Source organism: Eleutherodactylus coqui, chromosome 5 (genome assembly GCF_035609145.1).
Source record: "Eleutherodactylus coqui strain aEleCoq1 chromosome 5, aEleCoq1.hap1, whole genome shotgun sequence".
Lineage (NCBI taxonomy): Eukaryota > Metazoa > Chordata > Amphibia > Anura > Eleutherodactylidae > Eleutherodactylus > Eleutherodactylus coqui.
Genome location: NC_089841.1, coordinates 25,644,014 through 25,671,409, shown reverse-complemented (window position 1 = coordinate 25,671,409; position 27,396 = coordinate 25,644,014). Strand labels below are relative to the sequence as shown.

Below are 27,396 nucleotides of genomic sequence, written 5' to 3'. Positions count from 1 at the left end.
TTAATGTTCATTGGAACAGTTGTGTTCTGGGAGAGGGGAGGAATTAGAGGGGCAGGGAAGGAAGAGGGAGTTTACTGTACTAAAAATTTGCATTGCAGGTAACAAGTGAATAATGTGGAATACAACAACTCTACAAGCGGCTCCATCATCCTTCCATATTACCCAAATAGTCCCTATAATCCTCCAAGGTCCTGAAAACAGTCCCCATCATCTCTCTCACAGGCTCACAATGTCACCTCACTTCTTTTCCCTCGCGTAGTCACTCAGACTACAGTGAACGCTGGAGCTGGGAAGGGAGGAGTGAGGTCACTCTGTCAGCCTATGAGAAAGCGGGACACGGCAGTACCATGAGTAAGACTCTCAGCACTAGTAGCCGCAGTAGCCATCGGACCTTTAAGAGTGGGGCAAGCTAAGTGGCCGTAAACCTGTACGGGCGAACCCAGCTGGGTTGTCACCTGCCTCCCTTCCCCCTGCTTAGTCCTGGTTTGATGTGACCGCATATAGAATTACTGTATGTACTAAGCTGTTTTATAGATGAGCGGTTCCTTATTTGCTGTACACTGTGTGTTACTGACATCTTGCTTCATGGGAGATTTTCTGTGAGTTCTTTATGGAAAAACAAAAACTGATCTTGTTGCAGAAATGGCCGAACTCCATCTGTATGGAATATACTATTCCTGTAGCTTTGGCTCGGAGATCTACCGGGGACCGGAACCCGGGGCTTGTGAAAGACTCTGCTGCAAGTTAGTTTCATGACCCTTTTTCAGATCCCCCAGGATACCCATGTTATTGATGGAAGTCAGAATTAGTTCCTTGTAAGTCCCGATTCACATCTGTAGTTTTTGGTGATGTTTTCTACACTGACAATCTCTTGGTCTTTATGTGAGCTGCAAACCAAGCAACTTCGCCAAGTGAACTATTCTCACTTACTTGCTCTGTCAGGACCCGTGTTTACATGGACTGACAGTTGTCCGTAATGGCTCTTTTCAGTGTTTACTCTAGCGGCTGTAAGCCTGTGGAAAAGCACCCTTAGATGATAATTAGATTTTGCTACATGACTTGTTATTAGATACTGATATTTTATAACATTTCTATACATTTGTAAGTTTTTTAGTATTAAAGAATCTGCTTTATTCTTGGCAGATGAAGGTATCGGGAGCTCAGAGGGACGTCTGATATCTGCAGATTGTAAAGCAGAGGATTGTGCTATCACACAAGATACATATGAAGAACCTGCCATTATCCCAGATATCTCCTCAGCCCTTTACAGCAAAGATACATCATCTGATCCTCTTGTACAGGTCCCATCTTCTGGTCCATCACAGGCCGATAAGCAGGAGAAATGTCACAGAACAGGACAACATCAAAGTGCTCACACAGGGGAGAAGTCATGTTCATGTTCAGAATGTGGCAAATGTTTTACAGAGAAATCACATTTTGTCACACATCAGAGAAGTCACACAGGAGAGAAATTGTTTTCTTGTTCAGAATGGGGGAAATGTTTTACAGAAAAATCAATGTTAGCTCAGCATCCGAGAACTCACACAGGAGAGAAGCCGTTTTCTTGTTCAGAATGTGGGAAATGTTTTAGATATAAATCAGTCCTTGTTAAACATCAGAGAAGGCACACAGGAGAGAAGCTGTTTTCTTGTTCAGAATGCGGGAAATGTTTTGCACAGAAAGTATCGCTAGATCAGCATCAGAGAAGTCACACAGGAGAGAAGCCATTTTCTTGTTCAGAATGTGGGAAATGTTTTACAGAGAAATCAGTGCTTGTAAAACATCAGAAAATTCACACAGGAGAGAAGCCGTTTTCTTGTTCAGAATGCGGGAAATGTTTTGCACAGAAAGTATCGCTAGATCAGCATCAGAGAAGTCACACAGGAGAGAAGCCATTTTCTTGTTCAGAATGTGGGAAATGTTTCGCATGGAAAATAAGCCTTGTTAGACATGAGATAATTCACACAGGAGAGAAGCCTTTTTCTTGTTCAGAATGTGGGAAATGTTTTATAGAAAAATCAACGTTAGCTCAGCATCAGAGAACTCACACAGGAGAGAAACCGTTTTCTTGTTCAGAATGTGGAAAATGTTTTTATCACAAAATACTTTTAATGCAACATCAAGAATCTCACATAGGAGAGAAACCGTTTTCTTGTTCAGAATGTGGGAAATGTTTTGCAGTGCAATCAAACCTTGTTAAACATCAGAGAATTCACACAGAAGAGAAGCCATTTTCCTGTTCAGAATGTGGGAAATGTTTTAGATACAAATCAGGTATTGTTAGTCATCAGAGAACTCACACAGGGGAGAAACCATTTTCTTGTTCAGAATGTGGGAAATGTTTTGCAGAAAAATCAGTCCTTGTAAAACATCAGAAAATTCACACAGGAAAGAAGTCGTTTTCTTGTTCAGAATGCGGGAAATGTTTTGCACAGAAAGTATCGCTAGATCAGCATCAGAGAAGTCACACAGGAGAGAAGCCATTTTCTTGTTCAGAATGTGGGAAATGTTTCGCATGGAAAATAAGCCTTGTTAGACATGAGATAATTCACACAGGAGAGAAGCCTTTTTCTTGTTCAGAATGTGGGAAATGTTTTATAGAAAAATCAACGTTAGCTCAGCATCAGAGAACTCACACAGGAGAGAAACCGTTTTCTTGTTCAGAATGTGGAAAATGTTTTTATCACAAAATACTTTTAATGCAACATCAAGAATCTCACATAGGAGAGAAACCGTTTTCTTGTTCAGAATGTGGGAAATGTTTTGCAGTGCAATCAAACCTTGTTAAACATCAGAGAATTCACACAGAAGAGAAGCCATTTTCCTGTTCAGAATGTGGGAAATGTTTTAGATACAAATCAGGTATTGTTAGTCATCAGAGAACTCACACAGGGGAGAAACCATTTTCTTGTTCAGAATGTGGGAAATGTTTTGCAGAAAAATCAGTCCTTGTAAAACATCAGAAAATTCACACAGGAAAGAAGTCGTTTTCTTGTTCAGAATGCGGGAAATGTTTTGCACAGAAAGTATCGCTAGATCAGCATCAGAGAAGTCACACAGGAGAGAAGCCATTTTCTTGTTCAGAATGTGGGAAATGTTTCGCATGGAAAATAAGCCTTGTTAGGCATCAGATAATTCACACAGGAGAGAAGCCTTTTTCTTGTTCAGAATGCGGGAAATGTTTTGCACAGAAAGTATTGCTGGATCAGCATCAGAGAAGTCACACAGGAGAGAAGCCATTTTCTTGTTCAGAATGTGGGAAATGTTTTACAGAGAAATCAGTGCTTGTAAAACATCAGAAAATTCACACAGGAGAGAAGCCGTTTTCTTGTTCAGAATGCGGGAAATGTTTTGCACAGAAAGTATCGCTAGATCAGCATCAGAGAAGTCACACAGGAGGAAAGCCATTTTCTTGTTCAGAATGTGGGAAATGTTTCGCATGGAAAATAAGCCTTGTTAGGCATCAGATAATTCACACAGGAGAGAAGCCTTTTTCTTGTTCAGAATGTGGGAAATGTTTTATAGAAAAATCAACGTTAGCTCAGCATCAGAGAACTCACACAGGAGAGAAACCGTTTTCTTGTTCAGAATGTGGAAAATGTTTTTATCACAAAATACTTTTAATGCAACATCAAGAATCTCACACAGGAGAGAAACCGTTTTCTTGTTCAGAATGTGGGAAATGTTTTGCAGTGCAATCAAACCTTGTTAAACATCAGAGAATTCACACAGAAGAGAAGCCATTTTCCTGTTCAGAATGTGGGAAATGTTTTAGATACAAATCAGGTATTGTTAGTCATCAGAGAACTCACACAGGGGAGAAACCATTTTCTTGTTCAGAATGTGGGAAATGTTTTGCAGAAAAATCAGTCCTTGTAAAACATCAGAAAATTCACACAGGAAAGAAGTCGTTTTCTTGTTCAGAATGTGGGAAATGTTTTATAGAAAAATCAGTCCTTGTAAATCATCAGAAAATTCACACAGGAGAGAAGCCGTTTTCTTGTTCAGAATGTGGGAAATGTTTCGCATGGAAAATAAGCCTTGTTAGACATGAGATAATTCACACAGGAGAGAAGCATTTTTCTTGTTCAGAATGTGGGAAATGTTTTATAGAAAAATCAAAGTTAGCTCAGCATCAGAGAACTCACACAGGAGAGAAACCGTTTTCTTGTTCAGAATGTGGAAAATGTTTTTATCACAAAATATTTTTAATGCAACATCAAGAATCTCACACAGGAGAGAAACCGTTTTCTTGTTCAGAATGTGGGAAATGTTTTGCAGTGCAATCAAACCTTGTTAAACATCAGAGAATTCACACAGAAGAGAAGCCATTTTCCTGTTCAGAATGTGGGAAATGTTTTAGATACAAATCAGGTATTGTTAGTCATCAGAGAACTCACACAAGAGAGAAACCATTTTCTTGTTTAGAATGTGGGAAATGTTTTGCAGAAAAATCAGTCCTTGTAAAACATCAGAAAATTCACACAGGAAAGAAGTCGTTTTCTTGTTCAGAATGTGGGAAATGTTTTATAGAAAAATCAGTCCTTGTAAATCATCAGAAAATTCACACAGGAGAGAAGCTGTTTTCTTGCTCAGAATGTGGGAAATGTTTTAGATACAAATCAGGTATTGTTAGTCATCAGAGAACTCACACAGGAGAGAAGCCTTTTTCTTGTTCAGAATGTGGGAAATGTTTTGCAGTGCAATCAAACCTTGTTAAACATCAGAGAATTCACACAGAAGAGAAGCCATTTTCCTGTTCAGAATGTGGGAAATGTTTTAGATACAAATCAGGTATTGTTAGTCATCAGAGAACTCACACAGGAGAGAAGCCATTTTCCTGTTCAGAATGTGGGAAATGTTTTAGATACAAATCAGGTATTGTTAGTCATCAGAGAACTCACACAGGAGAGAAACCATTTTCTTGTTCAGAATGTGGGAAATGTTTTGCAGAAAAATCAACGTTAGCTCAGCATCAGAGAACTCACACAGGAGAAACCGTTTTCTTGTTCTGAATGTGGGAAATATTTTAGATATAAATCACGTATTGTTGGACATCAGAGAATTCACACAGGAGAGAAACCATGTTCTTGTTCAGAATGTGGGAAATGTTTTTACACTAAATACTTTTAATGCAACATCAAGAATCTCACACAGGAGAGAAGCCGTTTTCTTGTTCACAATGTGGGAAATGTTTTGCAGTGCAATCAAACCTTGTTAAACATCAGAGAATTCACACAGGAGAGAAGCCGTTTCCTTGTTCAGAATGTGGGAAATGTTTCGCAGTGCAATCAAACCTTGTTAAACATCAGAGAATTCACACAGGAGAGAAGCCGTTTCCTTGTTCAGAATGTGGGAAATGTTTCGCAAGCAAAATAAGCCTTGTTAGACATCAGATAATTCACACAGGAGAGAAGCCTTTTTCTTGTTCAGACTGTGGGAAATGTTTTGCAGTACAATCAGAGAAGTAAAACAGGAGAGAAGCCGTTTTCTTGTTTAGAATTTGTTTTGCAGTGCGATCGGTCCATGGTAACCATCAGAGAAGTCACACAGGAGAGAAGCTGTTTTCTTATTCTGAATGTGGGGAATGTTGTACACAGAAATCAGACCTTGTCAGACATCAGAGAATTAACACAGGAGAAAAATCATTATCTTGTTCACAATGTGGGAAATGTTGTAGATCTAAATGATGTATTGTTAGGCATCAGAGAAGTCACACAGCAGAGAAACCATTTTTTAAAACCTGTTGTCAAACCATACAAAAAAGGTAAAAAGTAAAATGACATGTCATACAGAAGTAAAGGGAAGCAGTTTAGAGTATTAAGTGATAAATGAAAAATGTATGTAATTACTGATAATTATCTGTTATCCAGAAGCAAATAGCATCCAGATAACCCACCTTTATATCAGCCGTGTACATAGAATATTTCACACTGATACATATAACTGCGTCTCTAAACTTGTTTCTAACTGTTCATAAAAGTCTACTTGTATAACTTACATGTTTGTATTTGGGCCGATCTTTCTTCTTCCTTTAGGTGATGTTTCCTCAGAACTGATGGAGATGAGGGAGAGCTGGTAGCCATTAGACTTCATTCACACAAACGTATATCGGCCGCGTTTTCACGGGTGGACGATATACATGACCATCTGAGCCTTCAGTTTCCAATGGATATTATGCACATTTCGGACGGTCATTTTTACGCCGGCTGGGAAAGATAGCTCTGGACCTATCTTTTCTGGCTGGAATACGCCGGTTGCCCCCATAGACTCCTATGGGGCCGTAAAAAAGGTAGGTGTAGATAGTTTAGCAGTGTCTTGCTAAACTCTTTCTCCCTTCCCTACCGCTCTCCCTTCCCTACCTTGCCGGCTGTTGGCAAAGAGAAGGGGCGAGACTAGGCAGGAAAATAGCACACTAGCTCCCGCCCCCTTCCATTGCCGGCAGCCTGCAAGGGGCAGAGGGTGGTAGGGAGTTTAGCAGAGCTAAACTCTCTCCCTCTGCCGATTATATTCCATGTATATGCCGCACCCGGGCTTCTCTGAATGGGCACATAAACGGGAGATGCAGCCGTGATATGGTCACAGCTGCCTATCATTCATGCAATTTTCGGCTGCACTGTGGCCATGACATGGCCAGACAAAAACCACAGCGCCCGTGTGAAAGAGGCCTTATGTGTTTAAGTAGTGAGGGGAGAATCACACTGCGAATCCTGGTTTTTGTGGAATTTGTTAGGACATTTTTTGGTTTTGAGAATGATCCTTTCATAGATGATAACTATAAGAACCGTATTCCACCACTGAGCCCAGCAAGGGCGTCTCCCCTCCATCTCATCGCTATAGGGTCATATACTAGGAAGAGTCGCACACAGTAATATACAGCTGTGATCACATGGGAAAGGTTCTACAACTTCAGTGTAACATATCAGACTTTATTTATACAGGACTATACAACTTGCGGCACACAGCCCGATAACTCATGTAGCGAAGGTTTACTTTGCCAATCACTTCCAAAAGAGGGAGGATTAACCCTCTAATGGCTATAATTAGAGATGAGCGAGAGAACTCGCTAAGGCAAATTACTCGAGCGAGTTTTGCCATTTTCGAGTACATGCCCGCTCGTCTCAAAGGATTCGGAGGCCGGCGGGGGGGAGAGCGGGGTGGAACGGGGGAGGGGGGGGGGGGGTTTGATCTCTCTCTCCCCCATGCTCACTCCCGCAACTCATCGCTCACCCTCGCCAGCCCGCAAATCTTTTGAAACAAGCGGGCATGTATTCGGAAATGGCAATACTCGCTCGAGTAATTTGCCTTAGCGAGTACGCTCGCTCATCTCTAGCTATAATGTATAAAGTAGAAGTATTGAATTATTGGTTTTGGATGAAATACTGTGATGTGCCTTTCAGGTTCTTTGTACATTATAGGCATTACAGAGTTAAATTTCCCTCTTGGGGAGGTGATTGGCACAGCAAACTTTTAGTACTTGATTATGGAGTTGTGTGCCCGGGTTCAGTTAGCCCTGAATTCCAAGTATGATCTTATTGAATAAATAACAAAAAAGTACCCCTGCGCTCCGGACCAATAAACCAATGCGTTGCGTTGCAATAAACCAATATTCTACTTTATTGCAACGCGTTTCGGCAGTGCATAGCCGCCTTTCTCAAGCAATACATTTATTTGGAAACATACATCTTTATAAACATAATCAAATTAGTCTTACTTACACACACACGATCTCGGAGGATGCCGTATACCGGCGCCATCTTGGTGTCACGAGGTTGTCATGACTGCTGCTCATCAGGAAAACCACATAAACTGCAAACGGGTGTGAATACTTGGATAGGACCGGATTACCAGCATAAAATCAGCATCCATATCTTGTGTCTGACATTATGGTGTGGGAGTCTGCTCACTGACTACACTTCTCTTCTCTCCTATAATCCTGGAAACTGCTAAACAGAGAAAAGTGGTCTTATTTTCACACATTTTAGCCTAAAATTCCATCCCGATGCTGTTTCTAGCATTTGTTATGGAAGCCTAAGATGGAAATGCATAGTATGGATGAACGTGCAGTGAGCAAGGAAGTCTTATTCTCACAGCTCTGCCCTTTCATAACCTAGTATAAATTGGCACTTTCAGTTAGACCGTGAATAGGGGTTTGCTCGTTCCCCCAGGTACTGCAGTCTCAGGGATTTTCCTAATTCACTAAGCTCAGTCCTTGCTACACGCTCCCCTAGATGCTGAGGCACCTCAATAGTAAGACAGTGTCTGGTAGCCCATCCGAGTGCCGTTGGGTGATGATAAGAAGCTGATGAGCAGCACTGGCAGTAATTTGGACAGTAGCATCTTTGTAGAATGTAGAGATTCACTAAGAAGGACATTTTTAAAATTACCCAGCTGCTACAAATTTGCACAAACCACCATAAGTGTGCGATCGTGATACATCATCCAAATAGCAGAACTGTTGTAATTATTCCCATCACTATTCTACGATAAAATGTTGAAATCATCCCAGTGATTCACCATGTGCTTCCTTATCTCCTCCTGTTAAATGTCATCTATTGTTCCCTGTTATCAGCTATTTCAGAATGAGGAGAAGATGACTGTAGTGGGGTAACAAACAAACTTCTATCTCCACATATATGTGTGATTGATAATCTAGGGTAGACCATGGAAAAGTGGCCCGGCACCACACCCTAATGAAAGCTGTCAAAAAGAAAATCTGTCTTTGTTGCCCGTAGCAACCAATCACAACACAAGCTTTCATTTTACCTCAGTAGTTTACCAACCAATCACAGCGCAGCTTTCATTTCTTATACTGCTGAGGTAAAATGAAAGCTGCGCTGTAAACCAATGCTACGGGCAACAGCGGCAGATTGTATTTTAGACAGCTTTCATATATTTATCTACAGTGGTTGTTGGAGCTTTAAACACGACCGGCACAATGGTGCCTCATACCGTCGTACCTATTATTGGTGATGGTGCTTGCCGTAGAGCAATATCCTATACTTTGTATGATACTCATGGCCAGAGAGGTGCGTGAGGAGATATTGGAGTACGTGGTGAATCGCTGGGATGATTTCACCATTTTATCCCATGATAGTGATATGAAGAATTAGAACAGTTCTGCAGACTATTGTGCTGATATGCTGTGACCGCACACTTATGGTGGTTTTGTGAATTAGTAGCAGCTGGGAAAATATTTAGGTCAGTGCTTGAAGTCTATCACAGTGGAAAGTTGTATTGAAGGTTCGGAGGTGAAGGTAATCCTGTAAACAGACTTGTGTTTACTTCTTCGCAAGATTTTTCTAGCAGACATTTTCATGTTTTCCTGCCTTATGAAGCTCTGTCGATCACACTTCCTGTTCCTCAGCTTGAACGTATTTCGTATTCTGGGAAAACTGCTAAAAAGCGCAGAGATAGATTTACTGATGTGTTCAGAAGAAGAAGACAGATCAACGAAGTCGCTACTAAGTGCACAAAAAGGAACAAGAAAGTTCAGTTTTATGAATCTGATAAAACTGTTGCTCCAGGAACTATGACTCATAAATCTGTATATTGTAACACCCTTCGGGCTCAAACCCACTGCTGATAGATTTTTCTGCGATGGGAGACTGATTGAAAATGCATGACAATAAAACCAATGATTTTCAATGGTTTCATTCTCATTTGCGATGACTTCACTAAGCCTGGCAGCGCTAAGAAAAATCTGTGCTATCGCCTATTGGTTTTAATAGGGGTGGCGGCAGCAGCGCCAGCCCCATTGAAAATATAGGGAGTACATTGCGCTCCCCTGACACAGCTGTGACAGCTATGACAGCTGTGGAAGATCTACCTCCAGACCCTGCTATACTTGATTTCAGGACAATTTTGGTACCGAACAACTGACTGATCTTACCCTGAAAAATGCTTGTGAAAATGTGTGAGTGGTGAATGGGGTCCCCCAAAATCCTGGGGCTGAGAATCGGTTCTCTCATTTTGCCAGGCATGTTGTTTCGGATAATAAAAGTTAGAGACTAAGTGATGAAGCAGCTTCTGATCCCAACTTGTTATAGACGCACTGTATTAAACATGGCTCACTCTCATGTCTTAGGAGGCCATTTTGGGGGTCAATAAAACAGGAATGTAGTTTTTTGGCCTGTATGTCACCAAGAAATCTTGAATTTTTGCCAGAGCTTTTCCACATGCCAGCTAACCTCACCTATTGCCCACTTTAAAAGTCCATTAGTTCCTTTACCAAAAATCGAGGTACCATTTGACCATATTGCTATGGACACTGTAGGACCATTAGTAAAATCTGCTAGAGGTCACCAGTACATTTTGGTAAAACTAGACTATGCAACTCGGTAGCCAGAGGCGGTTTGACTAAGAAATACCTTGTCCAAATGCATTGCGAAGGAATTGTTTTCCATGTTTACTAGAACCGGCATTCCTAAGGAAGTATCAACAGATCAAGGAACACAGTTTATGTCCAAGGTTATGAAAGCGTTATGTAAACTGCTAAGAATTCAACAACTACGCACCTCAGTCTATCATCCCCAGACCAATGGTCCAGTAGAACAATTTAATAAAACCCTTAAGAGTATATTAAGGAAGTGGTTAAGAAGGACGGGTGTGACTGGGATTATTTACTGGGATTATTTATCTACCTACTCTTCTCCATTAGAGAAATTACTCAAGCATCCACTGGGTTCTCAAAGTTTTAGTTGTTGTATGGTCGGCACCCACGGGGATTGCTTGATGTGGCTAAAGAAACTTGGGAAACGGAGGTTACCCCTCACAAAAGTGTAATAAAACATATTTCCGAAATACAAAAAAGGATTTCAAAAGTAATGCTGTCGTGGTTGACCTTTGGGGGGCCACAGCGTAATCAATAGGAATATTTGCATCTTTCCAAATGAATGTTATGAGACTGTGCGCACAGCCTGAAGCAATCACACTGACACAAGTTCAGTATAAGAAGACTTCCTCATTTCTCCTTTATTTGAGGGCGCATAGCCTCTTTTATAAAGTTTAACATATCTGCCCTTTTGGGCATGCCAAAGATTACATAGATACAACGTATTGATTGATTATTGGATGAGCGTCTTGAGATTCTTCCTTCATCCGGTCATCTGTTATTGCCCATCACGTGGTATCAATCCGGAGAGGGCAGGACGAGATGAGTGGGTTGTGTACCACATGTGGATGGTCCGGTATGATTGGAGGTTATAACTTGAACTATTATTAGCATCAATTTCCCGTATTAGTTGCATAATAATAAACTGCTTGTGTTGCTATTATTTGCATAAATTTCCTGTAAACTGCCTATTTTGACTAGTGCGTTAGCTAAAAGCGGTAATGTTATAGACTGCGGTTTCGTGTGTCTGACTTATTTTAGCTAAAGTCTGTTAGGAATCGGGAAGTGGAGTGTTCCACTTAATGTTATTTACAGTAAAAGTCTGTTAGAGTTTAGAGAGCGGAGAGTTTCATTGTATATATGAGGAAGTGGATATATTTGGTATATAAAAAGATATTTGTGTTTAAGCAAACACAAGATGGAAAAATACTGTCATAGGTATACAGAAGATACAGAATGCATAATATATGTAAAACTGTCTACTACAGGTCCGCTGTCCACTACATATGAAATGTATGTCCACTGTCCCAGAAATATAGATATTTCGTATATCCACTACAATGCCTATTGTGAAAGAACACATCCTTAGAGCTCAAGAAAACCAAGCAAGGGTTTATAACAGGGATGTGAGAGTTAGACAATTCAGTCCAGGAGACCAGGTACTAGTTTTAATACCCACGGCAGAGAGTACATTTCTTGCCAAGTGGCAAGGGCCATATGAAATTGTGGAAAAAGTTGGAGAGGTTAACTATAAAGTTGACCAACCCAGTAAAAAGAAATCTTTTCTGTGATATCATGTAAACTTACTAAGGCCATGGAGGGAATGCCATTAATTCTCCTTGTTGTATAGTTGAGGCAGCAAGTGGTATTCGGGACGTGATAATAGCGGAGGGCAGATCAAATCCCAGAAACAACAGGGAAAAGAGTTGTTACAGAAAAACAAAGATTTCTTTACAGACTTGCCCGGCTGACTAATGATCTTGAGCACGAGGTCATTACAGAACCCCACGTAAGAGTAAAAGTAAACCCCTATCGAATTCCCGGAGCCTGCCGTTAGGTAGTTTTGCAAGATAAAAAAAATGTTAGAACTAGAGGTAATTGAAGAATTCAGAAGCAAGTGGTAGGGTCCAATAGTCCTAGTACCAAAACCCTTAGGGAAGTGGCGGTACTGTAATGATTATAGAAAACTGACTGAAGTTTCTAAATTTGATGTCTACTCTATGCCTAGGGTAGATGAGGTAAATGAACAATTAGTTCCTGCCCAGTATATTACCACCTTAGACCTCACCAAAGACTATTGTCAAATTCCCATGTCTGAGAGTGCAAAGGAGAAGACAGCCTTCTCTACCCCTGAGGGCTGTTTTCACTATGTGAGAATGCCATTCGGGTTAAAAGGGGCTCCTGCCACTTTCCAAAGAGTAATGGACAAGATTTTAAGTCCCCACAAGGAGAATGCCGCGGCCTACCTAGATGACATAGTTATATTTAACTGGGATTGTAAGAGCAACCTGAGTAAAGTTCAAGCTGTTCTAGATTTTATCAGGAAGGCTGGGTCACTATAAACCCTAAAAATCTGCCCTAGGCATGGATGAAGTAAAGTATCAAGGCTATATAGTAAGAAGAGGGCTTATTAAACCCCACACCAACAAAGTAAATTTCCATGTAGAACACAGGTCAGGTAAACTACAGAGAAATGCAGATGCCCTTTCAAGGGTACATTGTGGGCAGGCACTAGATACCTAGCCCCTCGGCTTTTGGCCGTGGGGGGGAGGGGGTTATATAGTGAGGTAAGGGATCAAATCCTGGATGGTGTGTATATACTACAGAGATTGCTAAGCTCCGGGTTATAACTCCGGAGTTTGCATGAGATAGGGGGTGTCTGGGTCACGCGTATACTACAGTCCAGGAAGTACCTGAACCTGAAACACGGCTGAAACCTAATTGGGAAAGGAGCAGGCAAAAGCTCAGTAAGAGAAATTGAGGCAGAGAGTGAGCAGCCAGTCCAGAGGAACAGAGTAAGGATAGTGTTAGGACTGGCAGGTGCGGATAGACAGGAGATCCGTACACCAGCCCTCACCTGTGTCCCTACCTACTTTCCCCCCTGGGCTAGGCCCTAGGGTGACAACTGGTCGACGGTCCCTGTGCTGCACTAGTGACAGTGATCCCCAAAGAGGAGGGACAGGGAGACCGGCAGGTAAGCACCGAGTAGCTGACTGGAAACAACTAAGTAAACCAGAGAGTAGTCATGAAACGAGCAGGGTCAAAACCAGAGGACACGTGCGGAATACAGGAGAGTAAAACAGAATCAGTCAAATGAAAAGTCAAACACATAGAAGTCAGTTCAATAAATGCATGTGTAGATGAGTCAAAACCAAACACTGGCAACCAGAGTCTGGGCCAGCCAGGTATATATGCAGAACTCCACGCCCTACTGGAGGGACATACCTCTTAAGGAGTCACTCGTGAAAAACCCTATGGATTCTCCACGTGTCCAGCAGTGCCAGCTTGTATGCCATCGGATTAAACACTCTGGTGACTGAAAAATGGCCCACAAATTGGGGAGCCGGCTTCAAAGAAGGCACTTTTAACTTCAGATACTTGGAAGACAAGTATACCAATTGGTCCACAGAAAAAGGTTCAGAAATAGTATGTGTACCTCTGCTCCTCCTTAGCACTGCACCCCTGGACTGCTCCAAGTTGCCACACACCTTCTCCCACACCCCCCGCAGGTCCTGAACTCAAGTGTCTGCAGAGGGATTGTTAGAGGAAGAGAGGAAAGACACCGTGAAACTGGGATAAAAAACTAAAATTACAGAAGAAGGGAGAAACGCCAGACGCCGAATGAGTATGGTTTTTGATAGCAAACTCGGCCAACGCCAAATAATTGACCCAGAGACTCTGACAATTACGTACATTCTGAGGTACTGAATCAGTTCCTGGTTCATAGGTTCCATCTGCCCATTGGACTCTGGGTGGAAGGCAGAGGAAAACGACAATCTGACACTCCAAAACCGAGCAACAAATTGGACTCCCCAGTCAGAAACTTTATCCTTGGGAACTCCAGGCAGGTGCACAATCTCCTTGATAAATATGGTGGCTAACTCAGGTGTGGATGGAAGCTTCTTAAGAGCAGTAAAATGCACCATCTTGTAAAATCTGTCGATGACCACCAAGATGACCGGGCACTCCTGGGACTCGGGCAAGTCGGTAATAAAATCTATCGACAGATGGATCCATGGTCTCTGTGGAACTGGAAGGGGAAGAAACAGACCTTCAGGGCGTCTCCATACACTCTTCCCTCAGGCACAAATAGAGCAAGACTTGACAAATTCCCTGATGTCCTGAGACATTTGTGGCCACCAATACAAATGGCCACACAGCTCCTGGGTGCTTCGGGCTCGTGGATGACCTGCTAAGATCGACGAATGAACTTCCTCCAATATGAGGAGCTGCAAAGCACTGGGAACAAATAACCCCCTCAGGGAGGCCTTCGGGAATGAACTGCTGAGCCGCCAGGAGTAAAGCAGAGGTAATGGACGTAAGAGCAGCACCACGCTCGGACCCAGAATACTCTCCAGCTGAGGCTCCTCTACCTCAGGTACCCTAAAGCTGCGTGACATAGCATCAGCCTTTACATTCTTGGGCCCCGGCACATATGTGACTACAAAGTTGAAGCGTGAGAAAAACAATGCCTACCAGTAATAGTATGACGAGCGCCCTCTAAGAAGTATCTCCATTCATCAAATGCCCATTTTATGGCCAATAATTCCCTGTTGCCAATCTCATTGTTGCGTTCCGCCTGATTAAATTTCCTAGAAAAGAACACACAGGGTTGGAGACCAGATTGGCCGGGAGATTCCTGCAAGAGGACTGCCCCCACACCATGCTCTGAGGCATTCACTTCAATGATGAACGGGCGATCTAGATCCGGCTGAGCCAAAACCGGCACTGTGCAAAAAGCCCTCTTGAGAAGTGTAAAGGCCTTCACAGCCTACTGTGACCAGGAATCCACTCTAGCCCCCTTCTTGGTCAGGTCGGTCAGAGGTTTGGCCACCACCAAAAAGTTCTTAATAAATTTCGGATAAAAGTTTGCGAACCTCAAAAACAGTTGCAACGTCTTTAAGATGGCGGGTTGCACTCATTCGGTAATGGCCTTGACCTTTTCGAAGTCCATCCGGATGGATGATGGAGAAATGACATATCCAAGAAAAGCAATCTCCTGTGCCCCGAAAAGGCATTTCTCCAACTTGGCATACAAATGATGGGCTCAAAGGCATGAAAGAACTGCCCGTAAATGCTTGACATGGCTCTCCCAATCAGAAGAGAATATCAGAATGTCAGCCAAATGTACAACCATGAATGTGCCCAGGATGTCATGGAAAATGGTGTTCATAAAACCTTAAAAAATAGCTGTCGTGTTACATAACCCGAATGGCATGACATTCGAAATGCCCCAAAGGAGTATTAAACACCGTTTTACATTTTGTCCCCCTCTCTGATACGGATGAGATTATAGGCTTCCCAAAGATCGAGCTTGGAGAACCAACGGGCTCCTATAAGCTGGTTGAGGAGGTCAGAAATCAAAGGCAAAGAGTACGGATTCTTGATGGTTATCCTGTTTAAGGCTCTACAAGACTGGGCCAAAAGCCACCATCCTTCTTCTCCACGAAAAGTAACCCTGCCCCTGCGGGTGACTTGGAGGGACGTATATGCCCCTTGGCGAGACTCTCCAAAATTTACTACTTCATCGCCTCGCGTTCAGGGACTGTTACATTATATATTCCCCCCTTGGGGATCTTGCTCCAGGGAACAAGATTGATTTTGCAATCCCATTCACGGTGCAGAGGTAACGTCTAAAAAAGCTGTTTCAAAAAACGTCAGAAAAATCCTCAATATACGGAGGTAAACCCCTTACCTTACACTTAGTGGAATGCACCTGGACTGAGACCAAATGCTCACTGCAACCCTGCCCCCATTGCACTAGTTCAGAGGTGGACCAATCAATCTTGGGATTATGAAGCTGGAGCCAGGGTAACCCGACGACTAAATCAACTGAAAAGCTCTCCATCACAAGAAAACACACCTCAGAATGTAGCGCCACTACAGAAAAAGCTAGTTCAGGAGTCCAAGTACTAATTAGCCCCGCTGACAGTGGAGTAGAATCCATACCCGAGACCCTGATGCGAGTATTCAATGGTAACAGATATGCAGACATAGACTTTACAAATTTAAAATTAATGAAGTTCGCGGCAGCCCCCGACTCAATGAAGGCCCGACTGTTGAGATGATGAGCATTATAAGAGATAGAGAACGGCACCTACAATTTGCAACATTTCGGAAGTACCCGAGCTCCTAGGCAATTCCTCCGGACACCACCTAGGAGCAGAAGTTTTCCGGCGGCTGTTTCTTGAGGCATTTGGCAACCTGATGACCTGGAAATCCGCAATAAAGGCATAATCGGTTCCTGAGCCGGAATTCCTTGTATTCTTGTGGGGACATAGAGCTCACTTCTATTGACTCAACTCGTTGGTAGCTGAGGTCATGGACGGATTCTCGGACCGGGTCACGGGCAGTTCGGTCCGAGACTTGCGAGACCTAAGTCAGTGGTCTGCCTTTATCGCCATAGTCATAGCCTGCTCTAAAGTCTCAGGTTCCAGGTGCGACAAAAATAGATCTTTTACAGACTCAGACAACCCTGTTAGAAACAAATGCTTCAGAGCACGGTCATTCCATCTTGACTTCACACAGAATTAACGAAACGAAACAGAATTCTTCCGCGGGATGTCTTCCTGCCGAAGACTTAATAACTTACTCAAGGCATACCCCGCCGTATTTAGGTCATCATAAATCTGCCTAAGGGCCGTAAAAAATGTATCTACTGATTGGCGGGAGCGCAAATCGGGAGGTAGCAAGAATGCCCAGTTTTGAGGATTGCCCCTCAAACTTGAAATAACAATACCCACCCTCTGGTATTCAGAACCCGACGAGTGGGAACGTAAGTCAAAATACAACCTGCACACTTCCCGGAAAGAGAAAAATGTCCTACGGTCACCAGAGAAAACGTCTGGGAGAGAGAGATCTTAGGTTCGACCCCCAACCCCGGGGCTGCAGTAGTTGTGACCGACGTACTAGTAGTGGTCTAGTCCTGTTGCTGGACCCGAGTGGACAGGTCTTGCACCATACCTGTCAAGACTTGCACATGATTGGCAAGAGTAGCAACCGCCTCCATATCTGGGGTCAAACGGGAAGGTCGAACCGGATACCCAGCAGCAATATTGGCCAGTGTTTCTGTTAGAACTGGCAGGGGCGGATGGACAGGAGATCCCTACACCAGCCCTCTCCTGTGTCCCTACCTACTTGCCCCCCTGGGATAGGTGCCAGGGCGACAACTGGTCGACGGTCCCTGCGGTGCACTAGTGACAGGGACCCCCAAGGAGGAGGGACAGGGAAACTGGCAGGTGAGCACAGAGTAGCTGACTGGAAACAACAACTAAATAAACCAGAGAGTAGTTGTGAAACAAGCGTGGTCAAAACCAGAAGACACATGCGGAGTACAGGAGGGCAAAATGGAATCAGAGTCAAATGAAAAGTCGAAGTTAACCACACTGAAGTCAGGTCAATAAATGCAGATGTAGGCAGACAAGTCAAAACCAAACACTGGTTAAAGCCGCCTCCCCCTACGGCACGCACCGACCTGAGCGCCGCATGGCCGATCAGCAGACAGGCGCGCACGACACGGGACGCGCCGCCGGGACCAACCACCAGAGCAGAGGAACCCAGGACAGAGATGCCAGCCCGGGCCCCACTGACCGGACACCGGAACTCCCAGTGGTAACCCCATATCTAACAGATAGACTCTGTGTAGAGTCCCTGGAAAGATGGGTGAAATTAACTCGGGAAAGCAGAAGGAAGCTAAACCCTGTGGAGAAGGGTTGGGTGAGAATCCCGGTATAAAGTTACAAGGACTGTTATATTGTTTGACTTATGGACATTATCTTGCTGGAGAGAGCCTGTTTATGCTTATGATTGAGAGTTTGGCAATAAACCACCCTGAATTACCATCACCTGACCCTGCTGCCGCCTGACTTCCTAACGTGGAAACATACCTGTTATAGGATCCAGCTTACAATATGTTAATAAAGGCAGCGACCAGGCTTCATTTGGTCTCCAACAGGATAGTGATGAAATCAAATTATATGAAAGTGGTCGATACATCAGCAGTTCTGAGGCCGTCTGGAGAATTCTGGCGTTTATCATACACAAAAGGTTTCCAACAGTCATTTATCTCGCTGTGTATTTGGAAAATGGCCAGCGTATCTGTTTTAATCCAAATAACAATAATAATTTGCTACAGAAGGTTAACAGCCTCCAGGATATTACACTTTTAGCATTTTTTTGAGCTAAGCAAAGCAGATGAATTTGCAAGGACTTTTCTTTATGTAGAAGTTCCTTCCTAATACCCTATACATGGAAAAGTAACAGATTTGAGAGGAGAAAACATAAAAAGGCTGTTGATGGCTGGCCAGAAGTAAAAAGGGATCAACCTTTGGCAGAGTGCACACCATCCACCCTAATAACGCTGAGCGCTATTATCTCTGTCTTCTGCTTTATTAAATTTGAGGTCCAACGTCATTCTTGGATTTGAAGACTGTAAATGGTATTGTTCACCCAGAGTTTAGGGAAAGAGCTCCTGCTGATATAGGGAAAGTGTTAGGGTAGGATCCTATCTTCAAAAACCCCAAAGCTCCTTCGTTGGCCTACATCTAACAGTGTGCATTATACTTGTTGCTGGCTGGGAGTTGCAGTGCATCCATTTTTGTATTACGCATATTTCCTAGGCTAGCCTGCTAACGACTTCATTTATACCGTTCTCAGTCTATTCTTAATCCGCCATGATGAGGAGTAGGGGTAAGGGTCGAGGACGTGGACGCGGACATCCAAGTGAGGGTGTGGGCACAGGCTGAGTTCCTGGTAGTGATGAATCGCAGCCGGCTGCTGTGGGATTAGGAGAGAGGCAAGTTTCTCGGGTCCCCAGCTTCATATCACAATTTACTGGTCCGTGTGGTAGAGCTTTATTGCAAACAGAACAGTGTGAGCAGATCCTGTCGTGGATGGCAGAAAATGCATCCAGCAATGTATCGACCACCCAGTCTTCTATGCAGTCCACTACTCCCGGCCTAGGGACTGCAACTCTGAATCCTCTGGCTGCTGCTCCTCCTTCCTCCCAGCCTCCTTACTCCATGAAAATGACATATTCTGATGAGCAGGCAGACTCCCAGGAACTGTTCTCGTGTCCCTGCCATGAGTGGGAAAAACTGGTTCCTCTCTCACCTGAGGAGTTTGTCGTGACCGATGCCCAACCTTTGGAAAGTTCCTGGAGTCCGGGTGATGAGGCTGTGGACTTCTGCCAACTGTTTCAAGAGCTTTTTGTGGGTGAGGATGATGATGAGACATAGTTTTCTGTCAGTGAGGTAGTAGTGAGGGAGGAGCGCACAGAGGATTCGGAGGAAGAGCAGCTGGACGATGAAGTGACTGACCCCACCTGGTTTGCTAAGCCTACTGAGGACAGGGCTTCAGAGGGGGAGGCAAGTGCAGCAGCAGGACAGGTTGGAGGAGGCAGTGGAGTGGCCAGGGGTAGAGACAGGGCTAGAGCGAAGAATCCCCCAACTGTTTCCCAAAGCACCCCTCGCGGCAAGCCTCTGTGCAGAGGGCTAGGTGTTCAAAGGTATGGGTGTTTTTTAGTGAGAGCGCGGACTGACGAACAGTGGTGTGCAACCTGTGTCACACCAAGATCAGCCATGGAGCCACCACTACCAGCCTCACCACCACCAGCATGCGCAGGCATATGATGGCCAAGCACCCCACAGCATGCACCCCTCCGGGTCACACCACTGCCTCTTCCCCTGTGCCCCAACCTGCCACACAGATCCAATCCCCCTCTCAGGATACAGGCACGAGCGCCTCCCGGCCTGGACCCACACCCTCACCTCCACCATCCTCCACTCCATCCAGCAATGTCTCTTAGCGCAGCGTTCAGCTGTCGCTAACACAATCGGAGCGAAAGCGCAAATACGCCGCCACCCACCCGCACGCAAAAGCTTTAAACGTGCACATTGCCAAATTAATCAGCTTGGAGATGCTGCCGTACAGGCTTGTGGAAACACGGGCTTTCAAAAACATGATGGCTGCAGCAGTCCCACGCTACTCGGTCCCCAGTCGCCACTATTTGTCTTGGTGTGCCGTCCCAGCCCTACACCAGCACGTCTCCCGCAACATAAATCGTGTCCAATGCGGTTACTGGGACGGTCCACTTAACCACGGACACGTGGACAAGTACTGGCGGGCAGGGCCACTATATCTCCCTGACGGCACATTGGGTGAATTTGGTGGAGGCTGGGACTGAGTCAGAGCCTGGGACCGCTCACGTTCTACCCACACCCAGAATCGCGGGTCCTACCTCGGTTCTGGTATCTGTGGCGTTTTATGCCACCTCCTCCAAGGCCTCCCCCTCCTCCGCCACCTCTACCTCTCAATTAAGAAGTGTGAGCACATTGTAGCAGTCAGTAGCGCGCGGCGCGGCAGCACAGCGGTGGGCAAGTGTCAGCAAGCCGTGCTGAAACTAATCAGCTTAGGTGACAAGAGGCACACAGCCTTCGAGCTGTTGCAGAGTCTGACAGAGCAGACCGACCTCTGGCTTTTGCCGCTGAGCCTCAAACCGGGCTTTGTTGTGTGACAACGGCCGTAACCTGGTTGCGGCTCTGCAGCTTGGCAGCCTCACACACATGCCATGCCTGGCCCACGTCTTCAATCTGGTGGTTCAGCGGTTTCTGAAAAACTACCCCCACTTGTCTGACCTACTAGACAAGGTGCGTCGCATCTGCACACATTTCCGCAAGTCCACCGCGGACGCTGCCACTCTGTAACATCGGTTTCAGCTGCCAGAGCACTGACTGCTGTGCGACGTGTCCACATGCTGGAATTGTACGCTGCACATGTTGGCCAGGCTGTATGAGCAGGGTAGAGCAATAGTGGAATACCAGCTGCAACATGGGCGGCATAGTGGTAGTCAGCATCCACAAATCTTTACTGAGGAGTGGGCCTGGATGGCAGATATCTGCCAGGTCCTCAGAAACTTTGAGGAGTCTACCCAGATGGTGAGCGGCGACGCTGCAATCATTAGCGTTAGCATCCCGCTGCTTTGCCTGCTGAGAAGTTCACTGCAAAGCGTAAAAGCCGACACTAAGCGGGGGATGACAGTATGTCGCTGGATAGCCAGACCACCCTCATGTTTATATCTCAGCGCATTTTCGAGGAGGAGGGGGGGAGGAGCAGGAGGAGGAGGGGGAAAAGACAGGTGAGCACACTGCAGAGGGTACCCATGCTGCTTGCCTCTCATCTGTTCAGCGTGTATGGGCTGTAGAGGAGGAGGATCGTGAAAGTCATCTTCCTAGTGAGGACATCGATGTGTTGCGTACTGGTACCCTGGCGCACATGGCTGACTTCATGTTAGGCTGCCTTTCTCGTGACCCTCACGTTAGACGCATTCTGGCCAACACGGATTACTGGGTGTACGCCCTTCTCAACCCATGGTATAAGGAGAACCTTTCCACTCTCATTCACAAAGAGGAAAGGGGTACGAGAGTGATGCAATGCCACATTGCCCTGGTGGAAAAAGTGATGCTAAAGTTCTCATCCGACAGCGCTACTGGCAGAAGATGCATTTTCAAGGGCCAAGTAGCAGCGGAGGCGCGCAGATCAGGCAGCATGTCTAGTGCAGGCAGGGGAACACTCTCCAAGGCCTCTGCCAGCTTTTTGGCTCCCCAGCAAGACTGTGTCATCACTCCCCAGTCCAGGCTGAGTCGGAGGGAGCACTGTAAAAAGATGGTGAGGGAGTACGTAGCCAATCGTACCACCGTCCTCCGTGATGCCTCTGCTCCATACAACTATTGGGTGTTGAAGCTGGACACGTGGCATGAACTTGCACTGTACGCCCTGGAAGTGCTGGCCCTGCCACTATCGTCTTGTCAGAGAGGGTGTTTAGTGCATCTGGGGGAATCATTACGGATAAGCGTACCCGCCTGTCAACTGCCAGTGCCGACATGCTTATACTCATAGAGATGAACAAAAGCTGGATTACCCCAGACTTCTCTTCTCCATCGGCAGAGAGCAGCGGAACCTAATGATTCTTTTTGCTGCAACCAGAGAGAAAAAGCATTCTCTATCACCGGAAAAAAAGGGAGAATTAGCTTTGTCAATCACTCTCGGATATTATTACTCCTCCTCCTAAAACAGCATGTCATCACGCTGAACTGTTAATTTTTCTGCTGCCCAAAAGTCTCTGTTTATAATTTTTTTACAATTTTTCAAAGTTTCAAAAGTATTGATACTTTAACAGAAAACAATTGTTTTCACAGGGCTGCCTCCCTGTGTTACAAATTAAGCAACAGCGAGCTGTATCTTTAAAAAATGTTTATGGGTTTCACCTGCCCTTCGCAGTTGATTAATTTTTCAATGCTACTCTTGTTACACCAATTTTTCTAGCCCTCGCCTATACTGTTATCTAACTAATTTTTCCGGCCTGTGCCTACACTCATGGTATACCAATGTTTCAAGGGTTCGGCTATACTCTTGCTACAGAAATGTTACAGGGGTCTGCCTATATTTCTGCTACAGGAATGTTACAGGGGTCTGCCTATACTTCTGCTACTGGGGTCCGCCTATACTTTTGCTACAGGAATGTTACTGGGGTCCGCCTATACTTTTACTATAGAAATGTTACTGGGGTCCGCCTATACCTTTGCTACAGAAATGTTACTGGGGTCTGCCTATACTTTTACTACAGAAATGTTAATGGGGTCTGCCTATACTTTTGCTACAGAAATGTTACAGGGGTCTGCCTATACTTTTGCTACAGGAATGTTACAGGGGTCTGCCTATACTTTTGCTACAGGAATGTTACAGGGGTCTGCCTATACTTTTGCTACAGGAATGTTACAGGGGTCTGCCTATACTTTTGCTACAGGAATGTTACAGGGGTCTGCCTATACTTTTGCTACAGGAATGTTACAGGGGTCTGCCTATACTTTTGCTACAGGAATGTTACAGGGGTCTGCCTATACTTTTGCTACAGGAATGTTACAGGGGTCTGCCTATACTTTTGCTACAGGAATGTTACAGCGGTCTGCCTATACTTTTGCTACAGGAATGTTACAGGGGTCTGCCTATACTTTTGCTACAGGAATGTTACAGGGGTCTGCCTATACTTTTGCTACAGGAATGTTACAGGGGTCTGCCTATACTTTTGCTACAGGAATGTTACAGGGGTCTGCCTATACTTTTGCTACAGGAATGTTACTGGGGTCTGCCTATACTTTTGCTACAGGAATGTTACAGGGGTCTGCCTATACTTTTGCTACAGGAATGTTACAGGGGTCTGCCTATACTTTTGCTACAGGAATGTTACAGGGGTCTGCCTATACTTTTGCTACAGGAATGTTACAGGGGTCTGCCTATACTTTTGCTACAGGAATGTTACAGGGGTCTGCCTATACTTTTGCTACAGGAATGTTACAGGGGTCTGCCTATACTTTTGCTACAGGAATGTTACAGGGGTCTGCCTATACTTTTGCTACAGGAATGTTACAGGGGTCTGCCTATACTTTTGCTACAGGAATGTTACTGGGGTCTGCCTATACTTTTGCTACAGGAATGTTACTGGGGTCTGCCTATACCTTTGCTACAGGAATGTTACTGGGGTCTGCCTATACCTTTGCTACAGGAATGTTACTGGGGTTTGCCTATACTGTGGGTGCACAAATACTTCCCATCACGGTGTTTTATCTATCTAGCACAAATACACTGACTGACTAGGGCAGAAATGTGGGCCGAGGACGAAGTCCTTGGTGGGGTGAAACTCTGCCATGTTTGGGAACTCTGATTTCTTCCTGCATAATACCATCTTTGTGCACTGACAGCATAGGCGAGCCCAAGGAACTGAAAGACTTCCTCTTGCGGTGTTGAACTATCTGACACAAACACAGAATGAATAGTGTGTGGACACATGGAATTCCCATTGCTGTGTAACGCGCGGCACCTTGGGTCACACAACATGGAGGCTGGGACCAAGCCTGACCCAGGGCCCACTCATATAGTTCCCACACAGACTATTGCAGGTCCTACCTCGGTCATGGTTTCTTGGTCTTGTTATGCCACCTCCTCCTCCTACTTGGGGTCAGGGGATCAGCACTGGGCAACATGTATTTTCCCTTATGTTACCACAGTTATCTGAGACACTGGTTTGGGCCAAACAAAAGGAACGTTACTGATTTAATGAGTCGTTCACAGCTGTACTTGCATCGGAGTCCACTTTATGCCCACGATTGCTGAGGATGTGGGCAGAGGACGAAGTCCTGGGGGAAATGCAACTGCGCCGGGTTTGGCCCGTGGAACTTCTTCCTAGTTCATGCAGTCTTTGGAGCGATCAAAGCAACCATAACTAATTTAATGAGACGTTCACAGCTGTACTAGCATCGGAGTCCACTTTATGCCATGATTGCTGAGGGTGTGGGCAGAGGACGAAGTCCTGGGGGAAATGCATTTGCGCCAGGTTTGGCCCGTGGAACTTCTTCCTGGTTCATGCAGTCTTTGGATCGATGAAAGCAACTGTAACTGATTTAATGAGACGTTCACAGCTGTACTAGCATCGGAGGCCGCTTTATGCCCACGATTGCTGAGGGTGTGAGCAGAGGCCGAGGTACTCGGCAGAGTGAAAGTCTGCCATATTTGGGCAGTGTAATTGCTTCATGTTTAATACTTTCCTTGGGTTTCATGGCTCGCCTATGCTGTGGGTGCCCAAAGATTTCCCATTCGGTGTTTTAGCTATCTGGCACAAATACACTGAATGACTTGGGTAGGACACAGACGACTTTCCTAGAGCGGTGTTCAGTGATCTGACACCTACACAGAATCAATTGTGTGGGGACACATGGATTTCCCATAGCTATGTAACTCACGGCACCTTGGGTCACACAAGGTGGAGGCTGGGACCGAGCCAGACCCAGGGCCCGCTCCCATGCTTCCCACACAGAGTATTGCGTGTCCTACCTCGGTCATGGTTTCTCGGGCTTATTATGCCATCTCCTTCTCCTGCTTGGGGTCTGGGGATCTGCGTTGGTCGGCATGTATTATCTCTCGTGTTACAAATTACCCCAGTTATCCGAGATACAGGATTGGAGCATTCACAGGAAGCGTTAGTGATTTCATGAGACTTTCACAGAGTCACAGTATACCTGTGGTGGTTACTTTTGCGACACCTCCTGCTTCAAACAATCTTTGGTGTTAGTATGTGCTGCTGCATTGTGGAGATGTGTAGAAGTGCTGGCACCTGAGTCCCCTTTATGCCCACGTTTGCGGCTCCTGCCAATTTTGTGATGGAGGTGTCACGGGATTGGAATGATGGGATATCGATAACTTCCATGGTGTTTCGTACCGCCGTGATCAGCTTGTCTAAATTTTGATTAGAGAAATATTTTTTCTCGCTGTCCTCTATGAAGAAGGGTAATGAGAGCTATGATGATTCATCATCTGACTCATCCATGTCGGAATTCTCTGATGATAAGATTTTGACAGCCGATGCGCAAGCTCTTTTTCTGGATTGCCCTGGCTGGGGATCCGGGAATTGTTTCGCCCGCAATACCTGTACTTCTTCACGGACCATAGCACAAATCCCCTGCAATAAATTCTGCTGTTCGTCCTTAACAATTTTTGCATTGCATTCTGGACAAATTGTTTTTTTGACGCTGTCATTCAGCCTTTTTGAACATAAGGCGCACCTGTTTAAACACTTCTCATCGGTTTTGGTTTTTAATGCTTCCGCCTGCAAACAGGAGAAGCCATTACCCCAATATCTTAGTACAAGATCTGTAGATCTTTTGTCCAAGTGGACTACTCACGCTTGGTGCAATCCCTTTGTCACCTTCTGCACTCTCCATGGTGTCTGAGAGGTGAAGATAGAGCCCAGTAGCTCAGATGGCGTTTAACTTTTGAATTTGACGCCATTTTCAATAGGGAGGCGTCTAACTTTATCACGCACGGTGCAGCATCACTGGGAGCCGTCTGCGGCACCAGTGCTTAGACATTGGGACCTAAGAGCGAGATGCGGTTGTACCAGCCGTGGGTCCCGCGATCTCCAGACAGCTTTCCTCATGCCATGCCTGAATGGAAGCCGGATCCGGACACTGCAGATCCTCCTGCCGCTTGTCACCCCATAAAAGGTTCCGGTCAGCGTTGATGAGGTATTGCCATAGTGTCCCCCGGCATGGAGAACTCCCCTCTGTGTCCCTTGGGACAGGAAGAAACACTGGAGATAGAGGTGGGAGGTGGCCTTAAGCATGTGTGCTGTCAGGATGGACGCTATGGAAAAAAAAGTGCACTCTTAAAGACAATTTGCCTGCCATCACAAAAACATTGCACCTCAAGTTTCGTGCCAGAGCGACAAAAAGACAGTACGCCCTTGCTATACGGCCCTATGCAAGGTGCGAAACTACAGTTCTCAACTACCTGCCATAGCTGTTAACATTGCAGCCTATTGGCGTCCGCCACCGTATTTCGCCCAAAACATGGTTCCAGAACTATGATTTGGCTGAGTTTATATGCGCTGCCCGCATAGGCTCTATTTTTCACTCCACCAATTTATCTACACGCTGTATTTTCGCCGGCATGAACAAATCCATTGCAAATCTGCGCCTCTATTGCGAGCGTATATATGCCCGGTCTTAAAAACATGTCGTATATGCACTCATGGGAATAAAGCCATATGTATATATTATTGTTTTATTCTGTAATTTTGATTTACTTATGTATGTAATTATGTTTTATACTATGTCCCCTCATGTAAGACCTCTCGGGGGATATTCACATGATTTTGTTTTAGTTCGATCCTTTCCCACTGTAGCTGAGGCATCCATAGCAGCCCCAGTTACAGGGAGAAACATTCCCTGTAGTGACATTAGTCACTGGCAGAGCTGAACAGGGTCCACTACGACCCTGCAGCTCTGCTATAGCAGTGAATCCAGGTGGTCACATGACCCTCGGGCTCGCATGGTGGAAGAAACACTTTCACTTTTAGTACATAGCACTTGTTGAGCAATGTGTACTGAAGAAAGGACGAGGAAGAAAAGAGGGTTAAAACCCACTTCTACCTCCTCGGGTTATCAGCTGTGGCTAACAGCTGACAGCCCCACATGCTGCTGATTTATTACAGAAGCAGAGGCTTTATTCCCCGC

General features: G+C 45.1%; 3 protein-coding genes and 1 pseudogene across 9 annotated transcripts in view; all 4 read left to right on the top strand.

Annotated features, from left to right (window-relative positions):
* LOC136627319 (oocyte zinc finger protein XlCOF6-like) overlaps positions 1–5,026 on the top strand; it is a 232,291-nt gene extending 227,265 nt beyond the window's left edge. For all 6 annotated transcript variants that reach the window (XM_066602320.1, XM_066602317.1, XM_066602319.1 and 3 more), the window contains one exon: positions 1,144–5,026. In XM_066602320.1, the coding sequence (XP_066458417.1) occupies positions 1,144–5,015 (3,872 nt within the window). In that variant the 3' untranslated portion in view covers positions 5,016–5,026. The remainder of the gene's footprint in view (positions 1–1,143) is intronic.
* Positions 1–27,396, top strand: part of LOC136627324 (zinc finger protein 585A-like) — a 525,937-nt gene that overhangs the window by 10,907 nt on the left and 487,634 nt on the right. The window lies entirely within an intron of this gene.
* The window catches only part of LOC136627322 (zinc finger protein 420-like), a 417,405-nt pseudogene that overhangs the window by 34,829 nt on the left and 355,180 nt on the right, over positions 1–27,396 (top strand).
* On the top strand, positions 5,133–5,974 carry LOC136627339 (oocyte zinc finger protein XlCOF6.1-like). Its single transcript, XM_066602355.1, has one exon. The coding sequence runs from the start codon at positions 5,133–5,135 to the stop codon at positions 5,469–5,471; it is 339 nt and encodes a 112-aa protein (XP_066458452.1). The 3' UTR covers positions 5,472–5,974.

What these genes read in the sequence shown, in the direction of transcription:
- LOC136627339 (XM_066602355.1), top strand. Translation starts at nt 5,133, where the DNA reads ATGCAACATCAAGAATCTCACACAGGAGAGAAGCCGTTTTCTTGTTCA.